General features: G+C 39.1%; 1 protein-coding gene across 2 annotated transcripts in view; it reads left to right on the forward strand.

The window, feature by feature from the left end:
- The window catches only part of cacna1ia (calcium voltage-gated channel subunit alpha1 Ia), a 520,467-nt gene that overhangs the window by 320,357 nt on the left and 177,740 nt on the right, over window positions 1-22,370 (forward strand). For both annotated transcript variants that reach the window (XM_061885398.1, XM_061885399.1), the window contains exons 7-8: window positions 13,928-14,276; window positions 16,645-16,737. In XM_061885398.1, the coding sequence (XP_061741382.1) occupies window positions 13,928-14,276; window positions 16,645-16,737 (442 nt within the window). The remainder of the gene's footprint in view (window positions 1-13,927; window positions 14,277-16,644; window positions 16,738-22,370) is intronic.

Genomic DNA, 22,370 nt, shown 5'->3' on the forward strand with positions numbered 1-22,370 from the left:
AATGTCATTGAAACAGTTAGCGCCATCTTTTGACACTTCTTCCGCACCCGTCCTTGCATGCTACACCGCTACAACAAAGATGACGGGGAGAAGACGTTGTCGAAGGTGAGCCACGTAAATAAGACCGCCCACTGCGCATCCTGAAACGACTGTCCGAAAGCGGCTTGAAGATGATCCGTAAAAAATAATCTATGCACCATGTTTACCAAGGAACCGCATTACATGTTATGTAAACCACAAGGAAGTGTTTTCAATTTCGAAAAAAAAGTCATAATATGACTGCGCAGTGAGGTGTAGCCAGCGCTGCCTGTAGGAGTAAAAGTCACCGCCGCTGTCCGTGGTGCTGAGGACGAGCGCCATCGGGCAGGGGCTGGGTAGGTGCTGACGGCGAAACACAGCTGGCAGGTGATTAGATTTCACAGGTGGTACGTGTTAATCTAATCCACTGGTTCTCAAACTTTTTTCAGTGATATACCACCTGTGAACATTTTTTTTTAATCCAAGTACCCCCTAATCAGAGCAAAGCATTTTTGGTTGAAAAAAAGAGATAAATATGTGAAATACAGCACTATGTCATCAGTTTCTGATTTATTAAATTGTATAACAGTGCAAAATATTGCTCATTTGTAGTGGTCTTTCTTGAACTATTTGGAAAAAAAGATATAAAAATAACTAAAAACTTGTTGAAAAATAAACAAGTGATTCAATTATAAATAAAGATTTCTACACAGAAAAAATCATCAACTTAAAGTGCCCTCTTTGGGGATTGTAATAGAGATCCATCTGGATTCATGAACTTCATTCTAAACATTTCTTTAGAAAAAAATGCATCTTTAACATCAATATTTATGGAACATGTCCACAAAAAATCTAGCTGTCAACACTGAATATTGCATTGTTGCATTTCTTTTCACAGTTTATGAACTTACATTCATATTTTGTTGAAGTATTATTCAATACATATATTTATAAAGGATTTTTGAATTGTTGCTATTTATTGAATATATTTTTAAAATCTCAAGTACCCCTTGGCATACCTTCAAGTACCCCCAGGGGTACGTGTACCCCCATTTGAGAACCACTGATCTAATCAACTGTTGTCATTAAGAGTGAGCGGCAGGCTGCAGGTGGGGGAGGAAGTTTGGAGAGGGACTGAAAATCACGTTTTGAGAGAGAAAACTGCAATAAAACATATGATCATTAAAAACCTTGCTAAACCTGCACACTGGACTCCTTTGCCGTGTCTGACTGTGGGACTGCGAGGAAGCGACTTCCACACTGACCTCTTAAGTGCACCTTTTGTATGAAAAAAGACCCGCTCGTTGGCAGTGCACCTTATAATCCGGTGCGCCCTATGGTCCAGAAAATACGTTATATCCAAATGTAATTTCGATACTAGGTGTTACGGGTGTACAGGGGAAGAAGACAGCCAGACAGGAGGTACTTTGTTTTATTTATTATTAATATATATATTTACAAAAGTATGGAGTGTGACTATACTAAAACGGTGTGTATGTGTGTGACTATGTGTAGCAATTATCTGATGAGTGTTAGCTAGTAGTGTTGAACGAGAGGCAGAAGTCCAAGAGGGACAAGGCTCGTTCGGAGGTCCGTGAGAAGACGTGAGGTCGAGGGGGAGGAGAGAGGCGTCAAAGTCCGTGTCCAGGTGGAAGGTCGGGATCCAAGAGGCAGCCAGGGAAGCAGAGGGAATACGTGGAGACGAGACACACTGCCCGTGACGTGGGAACAGAGGTACGCTGCTGGAAAGGCGACAAGGAGGACACGACGGGGGAGAAACACAGAGAGACAAAGGGTGCATGGAGCTTACTAGGTTCGGCTTACTGTACAGGACAGGTCGCTACGTTCTGGCCCTGGATAGCAGGTTGTGCTGACTTATGAAGGCACGGTATCCCTTTTGTGAGATACTGTAAATCACAGCATACTAGGTATTCAAAAGTGAAGTACAAATACATTTTAGCTCAGTTACTTTTAATTGTCACAGGTCACAGTTCCCGTATTCATGTTTTTGCGAAATTGCATTACGTAATAGCGCCCACAACCCCCAACTGTCTCCTACCTTGCCCTTGCCTTTCGTCTAAGAACAAGATTAGTTTGCAGCTGCATGCCTTCATATTCACCACAACACGCCTGCCGCCTCACTGTGTCACACTGACATTCACCTTGTGTGTGTGTGTGTGTGTGTGTGTGTGTGTGTGTGTGTGTGTGTCTCTGAAGGCTTTGATTACATGGCATTTGTTCTTCTTGTTTCTCGTCCGTGCTGCCCGCACCACCGCGACCAGGGTCGGCCCGTCGCATTAATACTCTATTAGAGCCACAGCCACTAGGGGGGCCACATGATTTCAGCCCGGGCTTTGGGAAAGATTAGATTTGTTTTTTTTTTTCCTTTCATTAAAGTCTGTCAGTTATAAAATATGACGTCCTAAAAGTTCAGATAAAATTGGTTTTGCGGTCAAAGTTCAATAATAATGTTGTTTGAATTAAATTTGTAACGTGTAACTCAACCTAACGTGTTTTAGCGCATGTGGACATACCGAGTGTGTGTGTGTGAGTGGAATCTTTTTGGTAAAGTAATTAGTAACTATAAATGTTTTACGGAAAAGGGGTCGGCGACCCAAAACATTGAAAGAGCCATATTGGACCAAAAATACAAAAAACAAATCTGTGTAAAGCCGCAAAAAATAAGAGCCGTGTATAAGTTTTATAATGAAGGCCACACATAACCTAAGTGTCTATATTAGCTATAATAGCATACTATCAAAATGACTTTAAAAGCCTTTTATAAGTCTTATAATGAAGGCAACACATGACATAAGTGTCTATATTAGCTATAATAGCTTACTATCAAAATTACTTTAAAAGCCTTATATAAGTCTTATAATGAAGGCAACACATGACGTAAGTGTCTATTTGAGCTATAATAGCCTACTATCAAAATTACTTTAAAAGCCTTAAATAAGTCTTATAATGAAGGCAACACATGACCTAAGTGTCTATATGAGCTATAATAGCCTACTATAAAAATGACTTTAAAACTCGTATATAAGTTTTATAATGAAGGCAACACATGGCATAAGTGTCTATATGAGCTATAATAGCCTACTATAAAAAATACTTTAAAACTTATATATAAGTTTTATAATGAAGGCAACACATGATGTAGGTGTTTATATTAGCTATAATGGCTTACTATCAAAATGACTTTAAAAGTCCTAGATAAGTTTTATAATAAAGGCAACGCATGACGTAAGTGTCTATATTAGCTATATTAGGCTACTATCAAAATGAGTTTAAATGTCTTATATGAGTCTTATAATGAAAGCAACACATAAGTGTCTATATTAGCTACAATAGCCTTCTATCAAAATCACTTTAAAAGACTTATATAAGTCTTGTAATGAAGGCAACACATGGCGAAAGTGTCTCTATCAGCTATAATAGCCTACCATCAAAATGACTTTAAAAGCTCTATATAAGTCTTATCATGAAGGCAACACATAACCTAAGTGTCTATATTAACTATAATAGCCTTCAATCAAAATGACTTTAAAAGCCTTTTATAAGTCTTATAATGAAGGCAACGCATGACGTGTCTATATGAGCTATAATAGCCTACTATCAAAATGACTTTAAAAGCCTTATATAAGTCTTATAATGAAGGCAACGCATGACCTAAGTGTCTATATGCGCTATAATAGCCTACTATAAAAATGACTTTAAAACTCATATATAAGTTTTATAATGAAGGCAACACATGACCTAAGTGTTTATATTAGCTATAATAGCCTAATATCAAAATGACTTTAAAAGTCTTATACAAGTATTATAATGAAGGCAACACATGACGTAAGTGTCTGTATTAGCTATAATAGCCTACTATCAAAATGACTTTGTGTCGCAGGCTGAAGCAAATCTTCGTTGACAGGAATGTTGAAATGTAATATTCTACATATTTTTACAACTTTAGAAACCATTAGTAAATCAGTAACTATTTAAAAGATGAGATACATCCTGGAAATTACTGGCTTTTAATAGCCAAAGGTATAGATATGTGTGTCCAAGTTAAACTAAATGGCAGACTGTCTTCTTTGAATAGATTTATTACAATCTTTGGCAAGCTAAAGAATGTTTGCTGTGGTCTGGAACAACATGGCACACAAATAACTATCTTAAATGCAGCTGTGTCATGAGACATGCAAATTCAAATTATATACAAAGAGGATACAAGTACAGGATATTGAAGGAGCTCAAATATACCTACAAATTAGGCATAATGATGCAATATTTACATACGGCTTGCCTAAATAGCACGTTAGCATTGATTAGCTTGCAGTCATGCACTGACCAAATATGCCTGATTAGCGCTCCAACATGTCAATTACATCAACAAAGCGCACCGTTGTGCATTCACACTCAGTATAAAACTTTTGGTGGACAAAATGAGACCAAGGCACTAAAAAGCCGCATGCGGGTTGCTGACCCGCGAGTTAAGTGCTGAAATTGACTGTAATGAAACCTACTTCTCTAACTTAATGAGGCAACGTGAATCACTGTGGTTTTGTGTTCGGCTTCGTTTGTCTAACAGGCTTAAGGGCACATCCGGTAGTTTTTTTCCAGCTAGACTGCACCCGACCGTACACTCCTATGTGCACATGTGCGGACTCAGCTGTTCTGTTCGCCGAGTTGTCATTGAGAGGCGAGTGTGATTCTGCATGTCATTAAAACCGGCAGGAGAGGGCGACGCAGCTTAGTCAGGGTGCTCGAGTGTTTAATTAGAAAGGTGCGAGTGAGTTAGCACTTGAGGACTATTATGCTAAGTAAAGAGCGAATTCTGCCTTGCTGAGAGGCAACAATGGAGTGTCGCGGTCAAGTGCAGCAATCGCGTTGCCATCTGACACCTTGCGAGACCCTTCATTCTTGCTCCGTGACTGATCACTTTCACACACACACACACACACACACACACACACACACACACACACACACACACACACACACGTCTCCAAATAGATGGCTTATTACATGACCAATATACAGTGTATGCGGAAAGTATTCACAGTACTCCACTTATTCCACATTTTGTTGTGTTACAACCAGAGGTGGGTAGTAACGTGTTACATTTACTCCGTTGCATCTACTTGAGTAACTTTTGGGATAAATTGTACTTCTAAGAGTAGTTTTAATGGAACATTCTTTTACTTTTACTTGAGTATATTTATAGAGAAGAAACGCTACTTTTACTCCGCTCCATTTATCTACATTCAGCTCGCTACTCGCTACTGATTTTTATCGATCTGTTAATGTACGCCTTGTTTTGTTTTGTCAGACGGACCTTCAAAGTAGGATCTATCAATGCCTGCGTTTCACCAATCAAATGCAATCACTGGTGACGTTTGACTCCGTTTCACCAATCAAACAGAGCAAGGCGGTCACATGATTAACTGCACACTTTTTTTTTTTTTTTTTTTATAAAACTATTATTTATAAATTTCAACATTTACAAACAGTTGAAAATATTAATCAAAGTAAGTACAAAAAGTGTACAAAACAGCGCCAGGGGGGTGTACATTCGTAAATTCAAAGTAACTAAAATAGAATGCAAAAAAATAAAATAAAATATATACATATATATATATCTATATATATATATATATATATATATATATATATATATATACATATATATATATACATATATATATATATATATATAGATATAGATATATATATCTGATGATTGAGGGAACCCCTCATGAAACTGTTCTGTAGAGATGAAGTAGTCTTGTGATTTTTCCCACACCTACATATATATATATATATATATAAAAAATATAGTGCAAAGCCATCGGCTTACTCAATCTCAGTACATAACTTAAATTTGGAACACAGCATCATCCTTTTCACAGGTTTTTGGTTGTCAGAGGTAGAGTGTTTTAATGTAGAGTTCTAAATCTTTTTTTAAAGGCACAAAAAACAGGTGGGGTGTTGAGAAACTTACATTTATGAATATAAAACTTAGCCAATAGTATCATGAGGTTGCAAAGGTAAAATTCATTTTCGATTTTTTTTTCAATACAGTGTAAAACCAAATATATATTATTTAATGTATATTATTGTTTTAGTTGCTTAAGAGATATTCCTGGCTCTGAATTGGTTCATTGCTATTTGTATTTTTTTGTGCATTACTTGTTGCTGTCATCATTAAACGAACAGGTTACTCATCAGTTACTCAGTCCTTGAGTAGTTTTTTCACAACATATTTTTTGCTTTTACTCAAGTAAATATTTGGGTGACTACTCCTTACTTTTAGTTAAGTAATACATCTCTAAAGTAACAGTACTCTTACTTGAGTACAATTTCTGGCTACTCTACCCACATCTGGTTACAACTAATGTTGGTACCGGTACCAACATTAGGGACAATGAGAAACCTTGGAGAGGAGCAAAAATGTGTTCGCTCATCTGTTGCTCAATCTCGTCTCTTGATATCAATTTGAGCTTATCATATTTGTTTAAGTATGTGATTGTTTCTTATCTCTTGTTTCCAAGGGGCCATTAAGAGCGAGAAATAAGCTCAAAAGAGACAAGCCATCATTAAGACAAAGCAGGTTAGGATAACTATTTGAGCAAAACTGGGTAAGTAGGATATACAGATATCATCGTATTTAAAGAGAACGAAATAAGATGTCTGAGACAAACCTGAGAATTAAAAGCAACATACACCCTGGAGGGGTCACCACTTCTTAGTATGGATTAGCTTGCAGTCATGGATTGACCAAAATATGACTGATTAGCACTCCGGCAAATCAATACAATCAACAAAGCTCACATCTGTGCATTCACGCACAGCATAAAATGTTTGGTGGGCATAATGAGACAAAGAAGGAGTGGCATAAAACACGTCTTTCTATGGCAGCGTCAGAGAAAGTCGTACATGTAAACAAACTACGATTAGTTCAAGGATCGCTTAAATTAGTAGAGCAAAACGGTGCTTGCCTAATACTTTCATCAGTGAAGCATGTGTAACATAAACAGTGGGATTTCTAACAATTAGAAAAGTTTGCGCCATGTTTGTTCTCCTACAGAAAATATCCATCCATCCATTTTCTACCGCTTATTCCCTTTTGGGGTCGCGGGGGGCGCTGGCGCCTATCTCAGCTACAATTGGGCGGAAGGCGGGGTACACCCTGGACAAGTCGCCAACTCATCGCAGGGCCAACACAGATAGACAGACAACATTCACACTCACATTCACACACTAGGGCCAATTTATATTAAAACAAAAAATGTTAATCTTTTTCCATTTTCAAACATCTCTGAAAGAGGTCCAGGGAGCCACTAGGGTTGCTGACCCCTAGTCTAGGAGATGTAAATAAGACGTAATGAGATCTCATCTTCCGTTTTGCTTTGATGTTCGTTGGACAAAAACTGTCTAATGCAAGAGTGAATGCAGCTGACTGATGACTATATGAAAGTTACATACAGTAGTAGCATTGAGAACTTCTGACAGTAGTAGCCCCTGCAAGTGTCAATCAAAATACGGCATTTGTATTTTTGTAATACTTGACACAGGTCCTTATGTTAGAGCTCATTGGATTTTGCGGGTGTACCTAATGAAATGCCATCCTTTTACCAACAATTTGTGATGGATATTCTCATTTTCACTAAACAAAACAGCTGCCGCTCGTTGATGGCTCTCAGCACCTTGCTCCCCATTAGCAGGTGTTTCTCAACGTGACACCAGATTTTGGCAGGGGGCCACGCTAAACGCACACTCGTCCTATGGCGGGGCAACAGCCTTCATTCACGCTCTCGTACTTTAACAGAGGCTTCTCACCATTTTTTTTTTATGTGTTCTTGGCGTGTCAGTCTCATTAGCACACTGCTGCACATCTTCAGAGGAGTGCAGGCGGTGACATTTGTCAGCATTGATCGGTGACAAGCGTTTGGTTACGGGTTGCCGTAGACAAACGATTCCGCTACAGACTTGATGCATCCAACACGCGTGGAATCGGCTCATGCCCCCCCAGCTGCCGAATGCAGCAAATGCATAGACGCGCATGTAGGCGTGCACGCCCGTGGGCCCCTATTCACAGTGCATAGAAGAATTCCGAGAGTGTGAACGTTTGCCTTCAGCGTGCCTCTCTTCAAGGACAACACACACACAAAAAAAAAACAGAGCGGAGACAAGCTAAATAACAGAAGCAACGTGAAAACTGACCCTGAATGTGCGAGACAGGCGGTCCTTGTCTTCTCTTTCTCCACGACCACCAGACCTTGCCGCGAAGACCCATTCCTTGTCCTCGTCATAGCCATGTCAGATGCACATGAAACAACCGCTTTTGTCACATGCCAAATCATCTACATACAAACTGCAAGGGAAGCCTAAAATGTCAAAAAATAATTGATTAATATATACGTTGTTTAGGGAATTTAAGTCACTGGTCAATTCCAAGTTCTTTCGATGACATACATGCTGAGTAAGAAGGACCATCAAGACAGAATAGAAATATTATTAAGTTTTACTGAAGTTTCAGGAGACCAGCCCAGATCAATACATTCATACCGGCTTCTCAAATTGGTCCAACATTCAAACGGAAAAAAAACGATGTCTGAACAGAAAGGAATGCCTCCCCCTTCCCCAACAGTGCAGTATAAGGCAAGAAGGGGGATGTATCCTCTTCACATTCCAAAGTCTAAAACACTAAACAAACCTCTGCAGACAAAAAGAAACTGGTATACAGAGTATACAATGGAAAAGTGCTAGATGCTCCAAACATGACTATAAGTAAAGAAATAATTCTTAAACATGTATGCATTCTCCACAGTGTACATATTATCGACTAAATATGTGGTACAACGCCCTCTTTTGTTCAGAATCAGCTTCTTATCACTGGTAACAATGTGGATCGGTGCAGCTTCTTAAGTAATGCGGATGCTGTATCTAATCCATTGTGGTGAAGAAGGAGCTGAGCCGGAAGGCAAAGCTCTCAATTTACCTTATCGATCTACGTACCCAACCTCACCTATGGTCATTAGCTTTGGGTGATGACCGAAAGGACAAGATCACGGTTGCAAGCGGCCGAAATTAGTCCCTACAAATGGTGTAAAAGCAGCATCAAGAAGCGGTCTGTTTTGTCATCAATAACGTATGAGAGCGTTCATTATCTGCAAAAATGCACTAAATTGGTCGAACGTAATCACATAGCTTACCAATAAAACTATACCTGTAAAGATGCATTGGAAGAAAATGGGAAGTCATGCATCACTTCTGTCCCTAGCCGGAGGTTGATAGACCTTCAGGTGTAGGTTTAGGCAATATTAAAAATTACTTCTTTCCTTCAAGTGAGCATGCAATAGGGCATAAACCGAGGTGGACTGACTGTGAAAGATAGATATTTTAGTATACGCCCCTTTAAATAGTAACAATTATCTGCAGACAGCTCGGTTAATAACGCGTTGCTTCAGGTGGTTTCAATCAGTCAGGTTCACAATTCCAAGTTCGGCGCAGCTAAAGACGCAAGCTGACTGGCTGCTTAAGAGGTTGTCAATGCATGAGAGTATAATCTGCTTTTCCGCTGATTTCACGCTCAGACACGCACACTTGCATAGTCTTACTTACATGACTTTGTTTACGTGATTAAACAATCTGTTGTCTGACACTTAAAGGAACTCATCTCCAATTTTGTGCTTGTCATTTGGTTTATTAGCTCGGCAGGCAATGTGTTTTTTGCGCATGCTCGGCTATTTCAGTACCGGAACATATCTCAATAAAGCACACGTACTGCTCAGATCAGGGGTGTCAAACTCATTTTAGATCGGGGGCCACATGGAGAAAAATCTACTCCTAGTCCAGAGAATGAGAACAAAACATTTATTAGGTGGCAGATATATATTTACTAGGCCATTTTCAAGAGGGATATTTGAAGAGAAACTACATCTTGTGAGACAATGTCGGCCAACCCCGAAAGCTAGCTCAGCTGTTCTGGCGATGAAACTGGGAAACGCCCGCCCTTTCCACTTGCATAAGCAAACGTTGAGCGGTATCACTGGCTTATACTGCGTCGAAGAGTACCTACCAATTGAGAGTTCAAATATTAAATTGTTTCACGTTTAATATGTTTTTCCACCAATGGCGTTTGTTTATATTGTAGCGTCCCAGAAGAGTTCCTAGGGAATTCCACAATTCCTGCCGGCCCCACTATGGACTGGACTCTCACTATTATGTTTGATCCACTATGGACTGGACTTTCACAATATCATGCTAGACCCACTTGACGTCCATTGCATCGGATCTCCCCTAGAGGGGGGTCACCCACATTTTTGGTCGTCTCTAAGGTTTCTCATAGTCATTCACATTGACATCTCACTGTGTTTTAAAGGGGAACATTATCACAATTTCTGAAGGATTAAAACCAATAAAAGTCAGTTCCCAGTGGCTTATTTTATTTTTCAAAGTTTTTCTTAAAATTTTACCTATCACGCAATATCCTGAAAAACGGCTTCAAAGTGCCTGATTTTCTCAATCGATATATTCACCCGTCCATTATCCTGTGACGTCACAGCATGACCACACAGAAACAAACATGGCGGATAGCACAAAAAGGCATAACGATGTTAGCTCGGATTCAGACTCGGATTTCAGGGTCGTAAGCGATTAAACAGTTCACGCATGTATTGAAACAGATGGAAGGAATGTGGAGGCAGGTACCGAAAACTAAATTAAAGAAGAAACAGAAGCTTTTGAGCCATATCATGACAGACAGCGGCACGAGAGGAAGCGCGGACAAATTTGGCGATCGCCTTCTAACCAACCATTGGTATGTGTTTGTTTGGCATTTAATGTGGGTGGAGGGAAAGGCTGGATGCAAATATAGCTACAAATGAGGAATAATGATGCAATATGTACATACAGCTAGCCTAAATAGCATGTTAGCATCGATTAGCTTGCAGTCATGCCGTGACCAAATATGTCTGATTAGCACTCCACATAGTGTAAGTCAATAACATCAACAAAACTCACCTTTGTGATTTTGTTGACTTTATTGTTGGAAATGTATCTGCTTTGAGTGTCGCAGGATATCCACACATTCTTGCCATCTCTGTCGTAGCATAGCTGTCGTCGGTACAGTGTGCAGAACAAACGAGGGACTTTCGCATCTTTTGACCAAAGTTGCAACTTGAATCCGTTCCTGTTCGTGTTGTTACACCGTCCGACAACACACCGACGAGGCAGGATGTCTCCAAGGTACGGAAAACAGTCGAAAAAATGGAAAATAACAGAGCCGATTTGACTTGGTGTGTGTAATGTGTTTGAGAAAAGGGCAGGTCGCTTCACGATGTGACTTCACGGGTGAAAGGTCATTGCTCCGACAGCGAACAATTGAAAGGCGTTTAAATCGCCAAATTCACCCTTTTAGAGTTCGGAAATCGTTAAAAAAAACATATGGTCTTTTTTCTGCAACATCAAGGTATATATTGATGCTTACATAGGTCTGGTGATAATGTTCCCCTTTAAGTTTTTCCATGCCCTTATGTGGGCTCTGAACCGAGGATGTTGTTGTGGCTTGTACAGCCCTTTAAGACACTTGTGATTTAGGGCTGTATAAATAAACAGTGATTGATTGATTGAATGAATTCTGGGAATTTGTTCTGTAGTGTTTATGTTGTGTTGCGGTGCAAATATTTTTCCAAAATGTGTTTGTCGTTTTTTTGTCTGGTTTCTCTATATGGCACACGTTTATGACAGTGTTGGCATAGTTCATACTGCCACCCTTAGTGTGACATGTATGGCTGTTGGGTAAGTATGGGCTTCATTCGCTCTGGTGCAGTGAGTTAAAAGTCAAGATGATTGTGTCATTAGTTCCTTATTGGGGAAAATGACACCTTGCTTAGGCTTTGGTAATTATAAACTGTATGATGCATGACTCTTGTATTATGTAAAGCAGGACAAAATTGACACATAATTTACAACAAGATTTATTTTTCAAAAATTATTTCAAAGTTCAAAAGTTGTCGTCAATCCCACGTGAGTTGCATTGCTCGGGAAGCACCCATGGAGTCGGCGCCTATGGGCTGATGCAGGAACACCCACAATTTCAAGCTAAAAGTGGGCGCCATAAAATAATTTATTAGAAAACACTAAAGTGGGCGCCATAAAATAATTTATTAGAGAAAACACCTGAAATCAGGACTCAGGGGACATCCTTTTTAGGTATAGAACCATAAAAATAATTGCCAATGTTGTCAACATTGAAATGACCCTTTGACTCAATATAAATGTTTTCTTATTTTGTGTTGGATTTTCTCCTCTACTAAGCATTAATTCTACCCCGGCAAAAATATATTCTAGGTATTGTGTGCAGTCCTCTTCAGGCTATTTTGTCATGCCCTGACCTAACACATGCACTCCTGACCTGTTTACCACACCTGTCAGCATGTTTTTGCTTTGCTACATTAGCTTTAGACCTAATTTGCAAGTTCACCGCCTGGTCACACTTCTTTCCTATCTTACACATACAGACACACAAAACGATGATATGAACAAAGCTAGTAATTGAATGAACATCTAACATTAATAAAAAATGCAAAATATAGTTCAGGACTGTCTCAGAAATTTAGAATATTGTGATAAGGTACTTTATTTTCTGTAATGCAACTAAAAACATAAAAAATGTAATACATTCTGGATTCAATACACATCAACTGAAATATTGCAAGCCTTTTATTATTTTAATATTGCTAATGCGTGGGTTCCCTCCGGGTACTCCGGCTTCCTCCCACCTCCAAAGACATGCACCTGGGGATAGGTTGATTGGCAACACTAAATGGTCCCTAGTGTGTGAATGTGAGTGTGAATGTTGTCTGTCTATCTGTGTTGGCCCTGCGATGAGGTGGCGACTTGTCCAGGGTGTACCCTGCCTTCCGCCCGATTGTAGCTGAGATAGGCGCCAGCGCCCCCCGCGACCCCGAAAGGGAATAAGCGGTAGAAAATGGATGGATGGATGGATGATTATGGCATACAGCTTTTTTACTTGGGCTGAGGAAATATTCAAATTTTTTGAGATAGGATTTTTGAGTTTCCTTAAGCTGTATGCCATAATCAGCAATATTAAAAAAATAAAATGCTCTCAATATTTCAGTTGATGTGTAATGAATCCAGAATGTATGACATTTTCATGTTTAGAAAATAAAGGACTTCATCACAATATTCACATTTTCTGAGACAGTCCTGTATTCAACCCTTGTGTAATGTTCATATTTTTACTCAGCCAGCGTTTGTAGGTCCGTTGGATGTTTACCTTATCCCAATAAATATGTGTTCAGTATTTTAACATAAAAGTGTTTGATTGTGAGGCATTAAAAGCCACAAAATGCAACGGGTCCATCAGACCCACAAACGCTGACTGAGTAACAACAATCTGAACGTTGCACGGAAAATTTTTCTGACAGTTTCTGCATCCCACAGGGATTTTTCTTTTGTGTTTCTGCACCTGCGGTTCCCACACAAGGTTGCAACATTGTTTGTCAGCACTGTCTGCTCTCATTTTCTCGCACATTTGACCCTCTGATGTTTTGTGTACCTACACTCTGTCCTCCTCCTGTCGAGGCCTGCTCTGTGTGTGTGTGTGGTACACAGAACATCAATTTCAACACTTCTTTTAGCCCCGGGTCCAGTGGACCCGGACATCTTATATGTAATAGAAATGTGTAAGGGGGGTGTATGGTGTGTGGTCATTAAATATATATTCTGATGTATGTTTTTCACAGAAAATGAGCCAAAGTCAGTGAGTCTCAGTTTGAAAAATGTATTAATCGTATAATTTTTCTTTTAATAAAAAATGAAAAAGGGTCCCACAGACCCGAACACCACACAGGGGTTAAGGCACCTTTTTTTCCCTCCATCTCAGCTCTTCAAGACTGGCCCTGCCACACCCGTACTACAGACCTGAGGAGGATGACGAGCGCCCCTTCATCTGCTCGCTGGCCTCCGACAACGGCATCATGTCATGTTCCGACGTGCCGGCCAGGCGGGAAGGAGGTCACACGTGCTGCCTGGACAAGGAGGACGCGCTCCACCGACAGGCTCTTGGCCTCAGTCCGGAGCCCATGGCGAACGGGAGCGGCGCCGGTGATACTATTGGTCTGTGCATCAATTGGAATCAGTATTACACCCGCTGCCATACGGGAAGCACTAACCCTCACAAAGGTGCCATCAGCTTTGACAACATCGTCTATGCCTGGATTGTCATTTTTCAGGTATTTTTCTGCATAATTTCTTTACAATTTAATTTCATTAAAGGGGAACTGCACTTTTTTTTTTTTTGCCTACCATTCACAATCCTTATTAGGGACAATGAGACAAAAAGTTTTTGATTTTGTTTTGCATTCTAATTTGTAAAACATCAGCTCGTTCTTGGTGGCTGGCAATGCAGCTAATGGAAGCAATTAATTCTATCTCTAAATCACTTTAAAAATGCATTCAAAAACAGTCATCAATACTTAATTTACGTTCCTTTACCTTAATAAAAAACAAGTTGTAGCGAGATAATTGTAAGAGTGAACACTGGGGAACTCTTTTTTTCAGCGTAGTAACACATCAGCGTGCTATGGTATTAGCCGTAAAAGCTAGCTTCTACAACAACATGAAACACGATTTGCATTGCACAACACTGCAATAGGACACCAATCAGTACTGACTGAAAAACATGAAAAATCATATTACAGTATCTGTAAAGTATTAGCCCACATTTCATGTTTTGTTTGTACACAGCTACCCAGACAGCATATGTACTGTAGTTGTACTAACACGGATGACGTTCTGCTTGTATCACGTATGAGATTAATGTGTGACTCACTCGATGGACAGTCTTTTTTTTTTCTGGTTTATTTGGGTAAGCACTCCATTTATGGCGAAATAGCTTGGCTTCAAATTCCACATTTTTCAGCTTCCAGTCACTTTTACCTCACCCTCTCGGCTTCCGTCTGATCAAACATTACACCCTTCCTTTGTACTGGCTTCTAGAAGCAGTAGTTCACCCTCAGTATATTCATTTGTTGTCTTTGTTGTCTGTTACCAAGTCTGCCATGATGAGAACACACACTCGTGTTTTTTTACAGAAGTAGGACCACATGTTTGTTGCCAGAAGTTGTAAGTGCGCTGCAATGGAAACGTAAATCAATGCGCTAAAAAAAAAATCAGTCTTGGCAATAATTAAAATGATCAAACTACGGTAAATACTGTATACATTACATATTGTTACTACATTTTATATATGTATGTATATATATATATATATATATATATATATATATATTGGGGCAAAAACGTATTTAGTCAGCCACCGATTGTGCAAGCTCTCCCACTTAAAACCATGACAGAGGTCTGTAATTTTCATCATAGGTACACTTCAACTGTGAGAGACAGAATGTGAAAAAAAATCCAGTAATTCACATTGTAGGAATTTTAAAGTATTTATTTGTAAATTATGGTGGAAAATAAGTATTTGGTCAACCATTCAAAGCTCTCACTGATGGATGGAGGTTTTGGCTCAAAATCTCACGATACGTCCTGTCCCCTTAGCAGATAAACAGTCCCAAAGCATGATGTTTCCACCCCCATGCTTCACAGTAGGTGTGGTGTTCTTGGGATGCAACTCAGTATTCTTCTTCCTCCAAACACGACGAGTTGAGTTTATACCAAAATGGATACATGGATGATACAGCAGAGGATTAGGAGAATGTCATGTGGTCTGATGAAACCAAAATATAACTTTTTGGTTTAAACTCAACTTGTCGTGTTTGGAAGAAGAAGAATACTGAGTTGCATCCCAAAAACACCATAACTACTGTGAAGCATGGGGGTGGAAACATCATGCTTTGGGGCTGTTTTTCTGCTAAGGGGACAGGACGATTGATCCGTGTTAAGGAAAGAATGAATGGGGCCATGTATCGTGAGAGTTTGAGCCAAAACCTCCTTCCATCAATGAGAGCTTTGAATGGTTGACCAAATACTTATTTTCCACTGTTTTATTTACAAATAAATTCTTTAAAATTCTTACAATGTGAATTCCTGGATTTTTTTTTCACATTCTGTCTCTCACAGTTGAAGTGTACCTATGATGAAAATTACAGACCTCTGTCATCATTTTAAGTGGGAGAACTTGCACAATCGGTGGCTGACTAAATACTTTTTTGCCCCACTGTAAAACATATTACATATTCTTATGAAGGTGTCCATTACTACATTATTTATAGACTTGCAGTGTGTATGTAAAACATATTACATATTGTTTTGAAGGTGTCTGTTACTACATTATTTATAGACTTGCAGTGTGTATATAAAACATATTACATATTGTTTTGAAGGTGTACATTACCCTACAATATATCTAGATGTCCAGTGTGTATATAAAACATTAATGGAGGGTTTTGAAGTTGTTTTAGAGGGCTTCGAAGGCTACAACGGTGACTTTCATTGGCCGCATTTTCCAAGCCTTTAAAATAAATTAATAAATTAAAAAGCCATATGTGTTCTCGTCTCACATAACGATTGTGAAAAAAAAAAAAAAGTTCAGTTCCCTTTTCAGTTCCTTGCACATAGTCTAAATCCTATATTTCTTTTTAGGTGATCACTCTGGAAGGCTGGGTAGAGATTATGTATTATGTAATGGATGCCCACTCCTTCTACAACTTCATCTACTTCATCTTACTCATCATTGTAAGTATCACATATTTGTTTTTTAAGTATTACATGCCACCATCACAATTAAGGATGGCATTTTTTGACTCTTACATGAGACGACCCCTCTTTTTCAAGACAAAATCCGAGACAAAAGAGTACACAATATTGTTTTTTATTAAATAATATTTTCAATATAAGTGTAATAATTGCTCGATTTCGATGAGCCAGTATATCATGCTGTCTCTGCGTCGCTATGGCAATGGTGTGTGTGTGAATGACAGGAAGAAAAGCTAACTTCTAGTCGAGTAATAAAGTTGAGACTGCACTTGTCTTGGTCTACCAAGTACAGTAGTGTATAGCGGTGTCAAAAAAAAAAAAAACATATATATATATATATATATATATATATAGTCCTCGTTACAATAGAGGTGGCGTCATGCTATCGAAACGAGGACTATGGTGTGGTTTGTTTTCCCGGAATGCAAAAGAACTGGACCGGTCGTAGCGTGAAGATAAAGACATGTTCAAACTATTACTATGAAAAAGTGCAAACAAAAGGCGCACACAATGCAGAGAACAAACTTGGTTAACAAAACAAAAACTAGCACAAAGGCAGAACTATGGGCATAGGAACAAAAGGCACTAACTGTGGCATTAACAAACACAAACTTTCTTGAGGTGACGTGAGCAGGGCAGCATGAACTATGACATGAAACAGAGTGCTCATAAACAGGGTGATGATGCCAGCACGACCAATTGAAAAACCAGGCTTAAATAATAATGACATGATTGAAACAGGTGCGTGAGTCCAACACGTGAGACAGGTGAAACTAATGGATCGCCATGGTGACAAAACAAGGGGGTGAAAAAACAGGAACTCATGAAGTCTTGAAATAATGGAACATAACTAAACAAAACCTGATCACAAGACATGACAGTCGCATTTGTCGGGGAAATTTATTTGATAAAATCCAACACCAAGAATAGGCATTTGAAAGGCAATTTAAAATAAATAAAGAATAGTGAACAAAAGGCTGAATAAGTGTACGTTATATGACGCAAAATTAACAAACCGAGAAGGTGCCTGGTATGTTGTAGTAACATATTATGGTAAGAGTCATTCAGATAACTATAACATATAAAACATGCTAAATGTTTACCAAACAATCTGTCACACCTAATCGCTAAATCCGATGAAATCCTCTTTTATCGGTACGTTGCTTACGTCAGAGTAATTGTCAATTGCAGTTCAAATTATTCCAGCCTTTCTGAATCCGGACAGACCAAACTATTAAAAAAAACTGTGATTTATAATCCAAAAAATACAGTATATATAGTCGAGGTTTCTGTGGTTTATCCGTTATACAGTGCTCCATACCAGGGTAGAGCGGAATATATGTCAGGAAAAAACTGACATATAGGCTATATCATCCCTAGAAGCCTGTTTCGCAGGATACCATCATGAAAAGCACAATTTTAATAAAAAAAACGTTATTATGGTCTTAACTTTACTTATAAATGAAGTCCATGCGCAGCTCCTTCTGATCAAAAGCATCGATAACTTGTTTATAGAAGTCTTCCTTATCTTTCTTCAGTTTTAAAAGTCTCTCTGTCTCAATGGAGATCTTCCTTTCTTACCTCCTGCTTCGATTGAAAGTCTGGTTTAGAAAACTGTTTCATTTCAGATATGTAATCCTCCATGTTAAAAGTGCAAGCAAGAGGAAAAAATAAACAATCGCTGTTCATTCTTGCTGCTTGTTGTCACTTCTTCTATAGCCAAGTTGTCGCAAGAGGGATCACTAGCGCCCTCTACCACCAGGAGGCGGGAGTCATTTAATGACTCATATTTGACACACGCAGCTACGGTATATTAATAAAACATAGCTGCTTACTGTGCTTTTTAGCATATTCAATAGCTTGGACCTTAAATCCTACTGAATAACTCTTAATTTTCTTCCCTTTATGCGATTACAAATTATTGAAATCAGCCTCTTCCATTTTGAAATGATGACAGGGGAAGCTGAGATGACGCCAGCGCCCCCCGCGACCCCAAAAGGGAATAAGCGGTAGAAAATGGATGGATGGATGGATGACAGGGGAAGTGTCACTCGTGACGTCACGAGTTTGACCAGGCGGTAATACTAAGAATGCGCTAATTATTTTGGGAAGCGAGGTTGACCCGGCAGTAATTCAAGGCAGGCGCATACTATATGTCCTGCGGCAATTCAAGGAAATACGGTATATGCATTTGTTTTTTTACACTATCTGTGTTGGCCCTGTGGTGAGGTGGAGACTTGTCCAGGGTGTACCCCGCCTACCGCCCGAATGCAGCTGAGATAGGCTCCAGCGCCCCTGGCGTCCCCAAAAAGGGACAAGGGGTAGAAAATGGATGGACGGATGGATGGAAAACAGACTTTTTGCTCGATCCGTTTTGCCCAATCCAACACCGAGATAAACACTCAAAACTCCTTTTGAGTGAAACGATACAGGTCTTCTTTGCAAGGATTACCAAAGAGAAGAAAGAACATTGACCCCCAAAGTAAGCGTCATCCTGTTTGAAACATAATCTACTAAATCATGAATGCGGCCAAGTGTCTGCCCCGGCATCTGTTTGAAAAGTAAATGCGTTTAAGAGCAATTAATAGAACGCGTGTATGTATGTGTGCATAGGTTTCGACTTAAATGAGTGTGACAGCAGCTGCTTGAAAGCACAAAAGCTTTATCATCAGTTGTAAACGGAGCCTGCCATCTTAATTTGTGCGTGTGTGTGTTATTGCATGAATAATGCATTGATGCTCATGATATTGGACTGCCCTCCTTAATTATGCGGAAAACTGTCGACTGATCAGATGCGCATCACACACACACACACACACACACACACACACACACACACACACCTAGAGGGGAATCAAAGCCCTACACACCTGCAGCACCGTTTGACCTCCAGGCCACAAATGGATATCACACACACATGCACACACACTTCCTTCCTTTCTTTTTTGTGTACTTCTTTCCAGTCACATTTGTCTCTATATTTTCCAATGCATGCAAATGCACAAAAATCTAAATGTATTTAGCATGACTACCTTTACCGAAGGGTTCTAGGTTTAAATCCCGCTTTCTCTGTTCCAGACAGTGTTGTTGTGTCCTTGGGCAGCCTTTTTGGCAACCCCCCTCTAAAATATGATAATTCGATATATACAGTAGTTACATTTTGAAACCATCTCTGTGTTTTTTACATTATTACATTGAAAAGTTTGAGAGAGCTCTATCTGTTAAAGCTAATATTTCCAGTCAGACTTGAAAAAACTTTATTTTTTGCAACAATAACAAATATGTATTATTTTAGGCGTAACAAAACAAGTTGGGTAAGCCTATGTGATTTTTCGTCTTTGGTTACAGCCTATATCCGGGGTGCCCACACATTTTGCTCCAAGGGACAAACACAGCGATTTTGGTTGGCGAGCATCATTTAAATCTGCCACCAGATTTAAAGAGGTAGAGATTGTCATGATCGATATATGGCAAATAATTAGCCTTGCAGGACAAAACGTCAATTATTGAGTGCGACAAACAAAATGACATATAGGGCCAGATTTGGCCCCCGGCACCCCTGGCCTAAATCATACCGCTTGCCCCTTTTTATGGCCGCGCGGGGGGTGCTGGAGCTTGGAGCTTATTTCCGCACTCTGGACAAGTCGCCATGTATGTATATATATCTATATCTATATCTATATATATACATATATAGATATATATATATATATATATGTATATATATATATATATATATATATATATACATATATATATATATATATATATATATATATATATATATAGATATAGATATATATATATATATATATATATAAAATATATATATATATAAAATATATGTATATATACAGGTGCTAATCATATTATTACAATATCATGAAAAAGTTGATTTATTTCAGTAATTATATTCAGAACGTCAAACTTTCATATTATATCAATTCATTACACGCATAGTGATATATTTGAAATGTTTATTTCTTTAAATTTTGATGATTAGTACTGACAATTACTGAAAATCCCAAATTCAGTATCTCAGAAAATTAGAATATTAGTTACAACTTGTACCAAAAAATATTTTTTATAAATGTGGGCCAACTGAAAAGTATGAACATGGAAAGTTTCAGCATGTACGGCAATCAATACTTAGTTGCAGCTCCTTTTGCCTGAATTGCTGCAGCAATACGGCGTGGAATGGAGTCGACCAGTCTGTTGCACTCCTCAGGTGTTATGAGAGCCCAGGTTGCTTTAATAGTGGCCTTCAGCTCTTCAGCGTTGTTGGGTCTGGCATCTCGCATCTTCCGCTTCACAATACCCCATAGGTTTTCTATGGGGTTAAGGTCATGTGAGTTTGCAGGCCAATCAAGAACAGGGATACCATGGTCCTTAAACCAGGTACTGGTAGATTTGGCACTGTGTGCAGGTGCCAAGTCATGTTGGAAAATGAAATCTTCACTTCCATAAAATTGGTCCGCGGCAGGCAGCATAAAGTGTTCTAAAACTTCCTGGTAGACTGCTGCATTGACCCTAGACCTCAGGAAACACAGTGGACCAACACCAGCAGATGGCATGGCACCCCAGACCATTACCGATTGTGGAAATTTGACACTGGACTTCAGGCAACGTGGATTCTGTGCCTCTCCTGTCTTCCTCCAGACTCTTGGACCTTGATTTCCAAAGGAGATACAAAATGTACTTTCATCTGAAAATATAACTTTGGACCACTCAGCAGCAGTCCAGTCCTTTTTGTCTTGAGCCCAGGCGAGACGCTTTTGACGTTGTCTCTTATTCAAGAGTGGCTTTACACAAGGAATGCAACAGCTGAAGCCCATATCTTGCATACGTCGGTGCGTGGTGGTTCTTGAAGCACTGACTCCAGCTGCAGTCCACTCTTTGTGGATCTCCCCTACATTTTTGAATCGGTTTTGTTTGACAATCCTCTCCAGGGCGCCGTTATCCCTCTTGCTTGTACACTTTTTTCTACCACATCTTTGTCTTCCTTTCGCTTCTCTATTAATGTGCTTGGACACAGAGCTCTGGGGACATCCAACCTCTTTGGCAATGACCTTTTGTGTCTTGCCCTCCTTCTTTAAAGTATCAATGGTCATGTTTTAGACAGTTGTCAAGTCAGCAGTCTTCCCCATGATTGTGTGTCATACAGAATCAAAACGAGAGACCATTTAAAGGCTTTTCCAGGTGTTTTGAGTTAGTTAGCTAATTAGTGTGGCACCAGGTGTCTTCAATATCTGACCTTTTCATCATATTCTAATTTTCTGAGATGTTGAATTTAGGGTTTTCATTGGTTGGCAGCTATTATCATCTCCTTTTTGGCAAAAAACACTTGAAATGTATCAGTCTGTTTGGAATGAATGTATACATTCTACAAGTTTGACTTTCTAAATGGAATTAATGAAATAAATCAACTTTTTCATGATATTCTTATAATATGACCAGCACCTGTGTGTGTGTGTGTGTGTGTGTGTGTGTGTGTGTGTGTGTGTGTGTATATATATATATATATATATATATATATATATATATATATATATATACTGTATAATCAGACTGTATAATGCATATGTTCCGTGACTGCACTTAAATGTGGAATA

Source organism: Nerophis ophidion, linkage group LG23, assembly GCF_033978795.1.
Source record: "Nerophis ophidion isolate RoL-2023_Sa linkage group LG23, RoL_Noph_v1.0, whole genome shotgun sequence".
Taxonomy (NCBI): domain Eukaryota; kingdom Metazoa; phylum Chordata; class Actinopteri; order Syngnathiformes; family Syngnathidae; genus Nerophis; species Nerophis ophidion.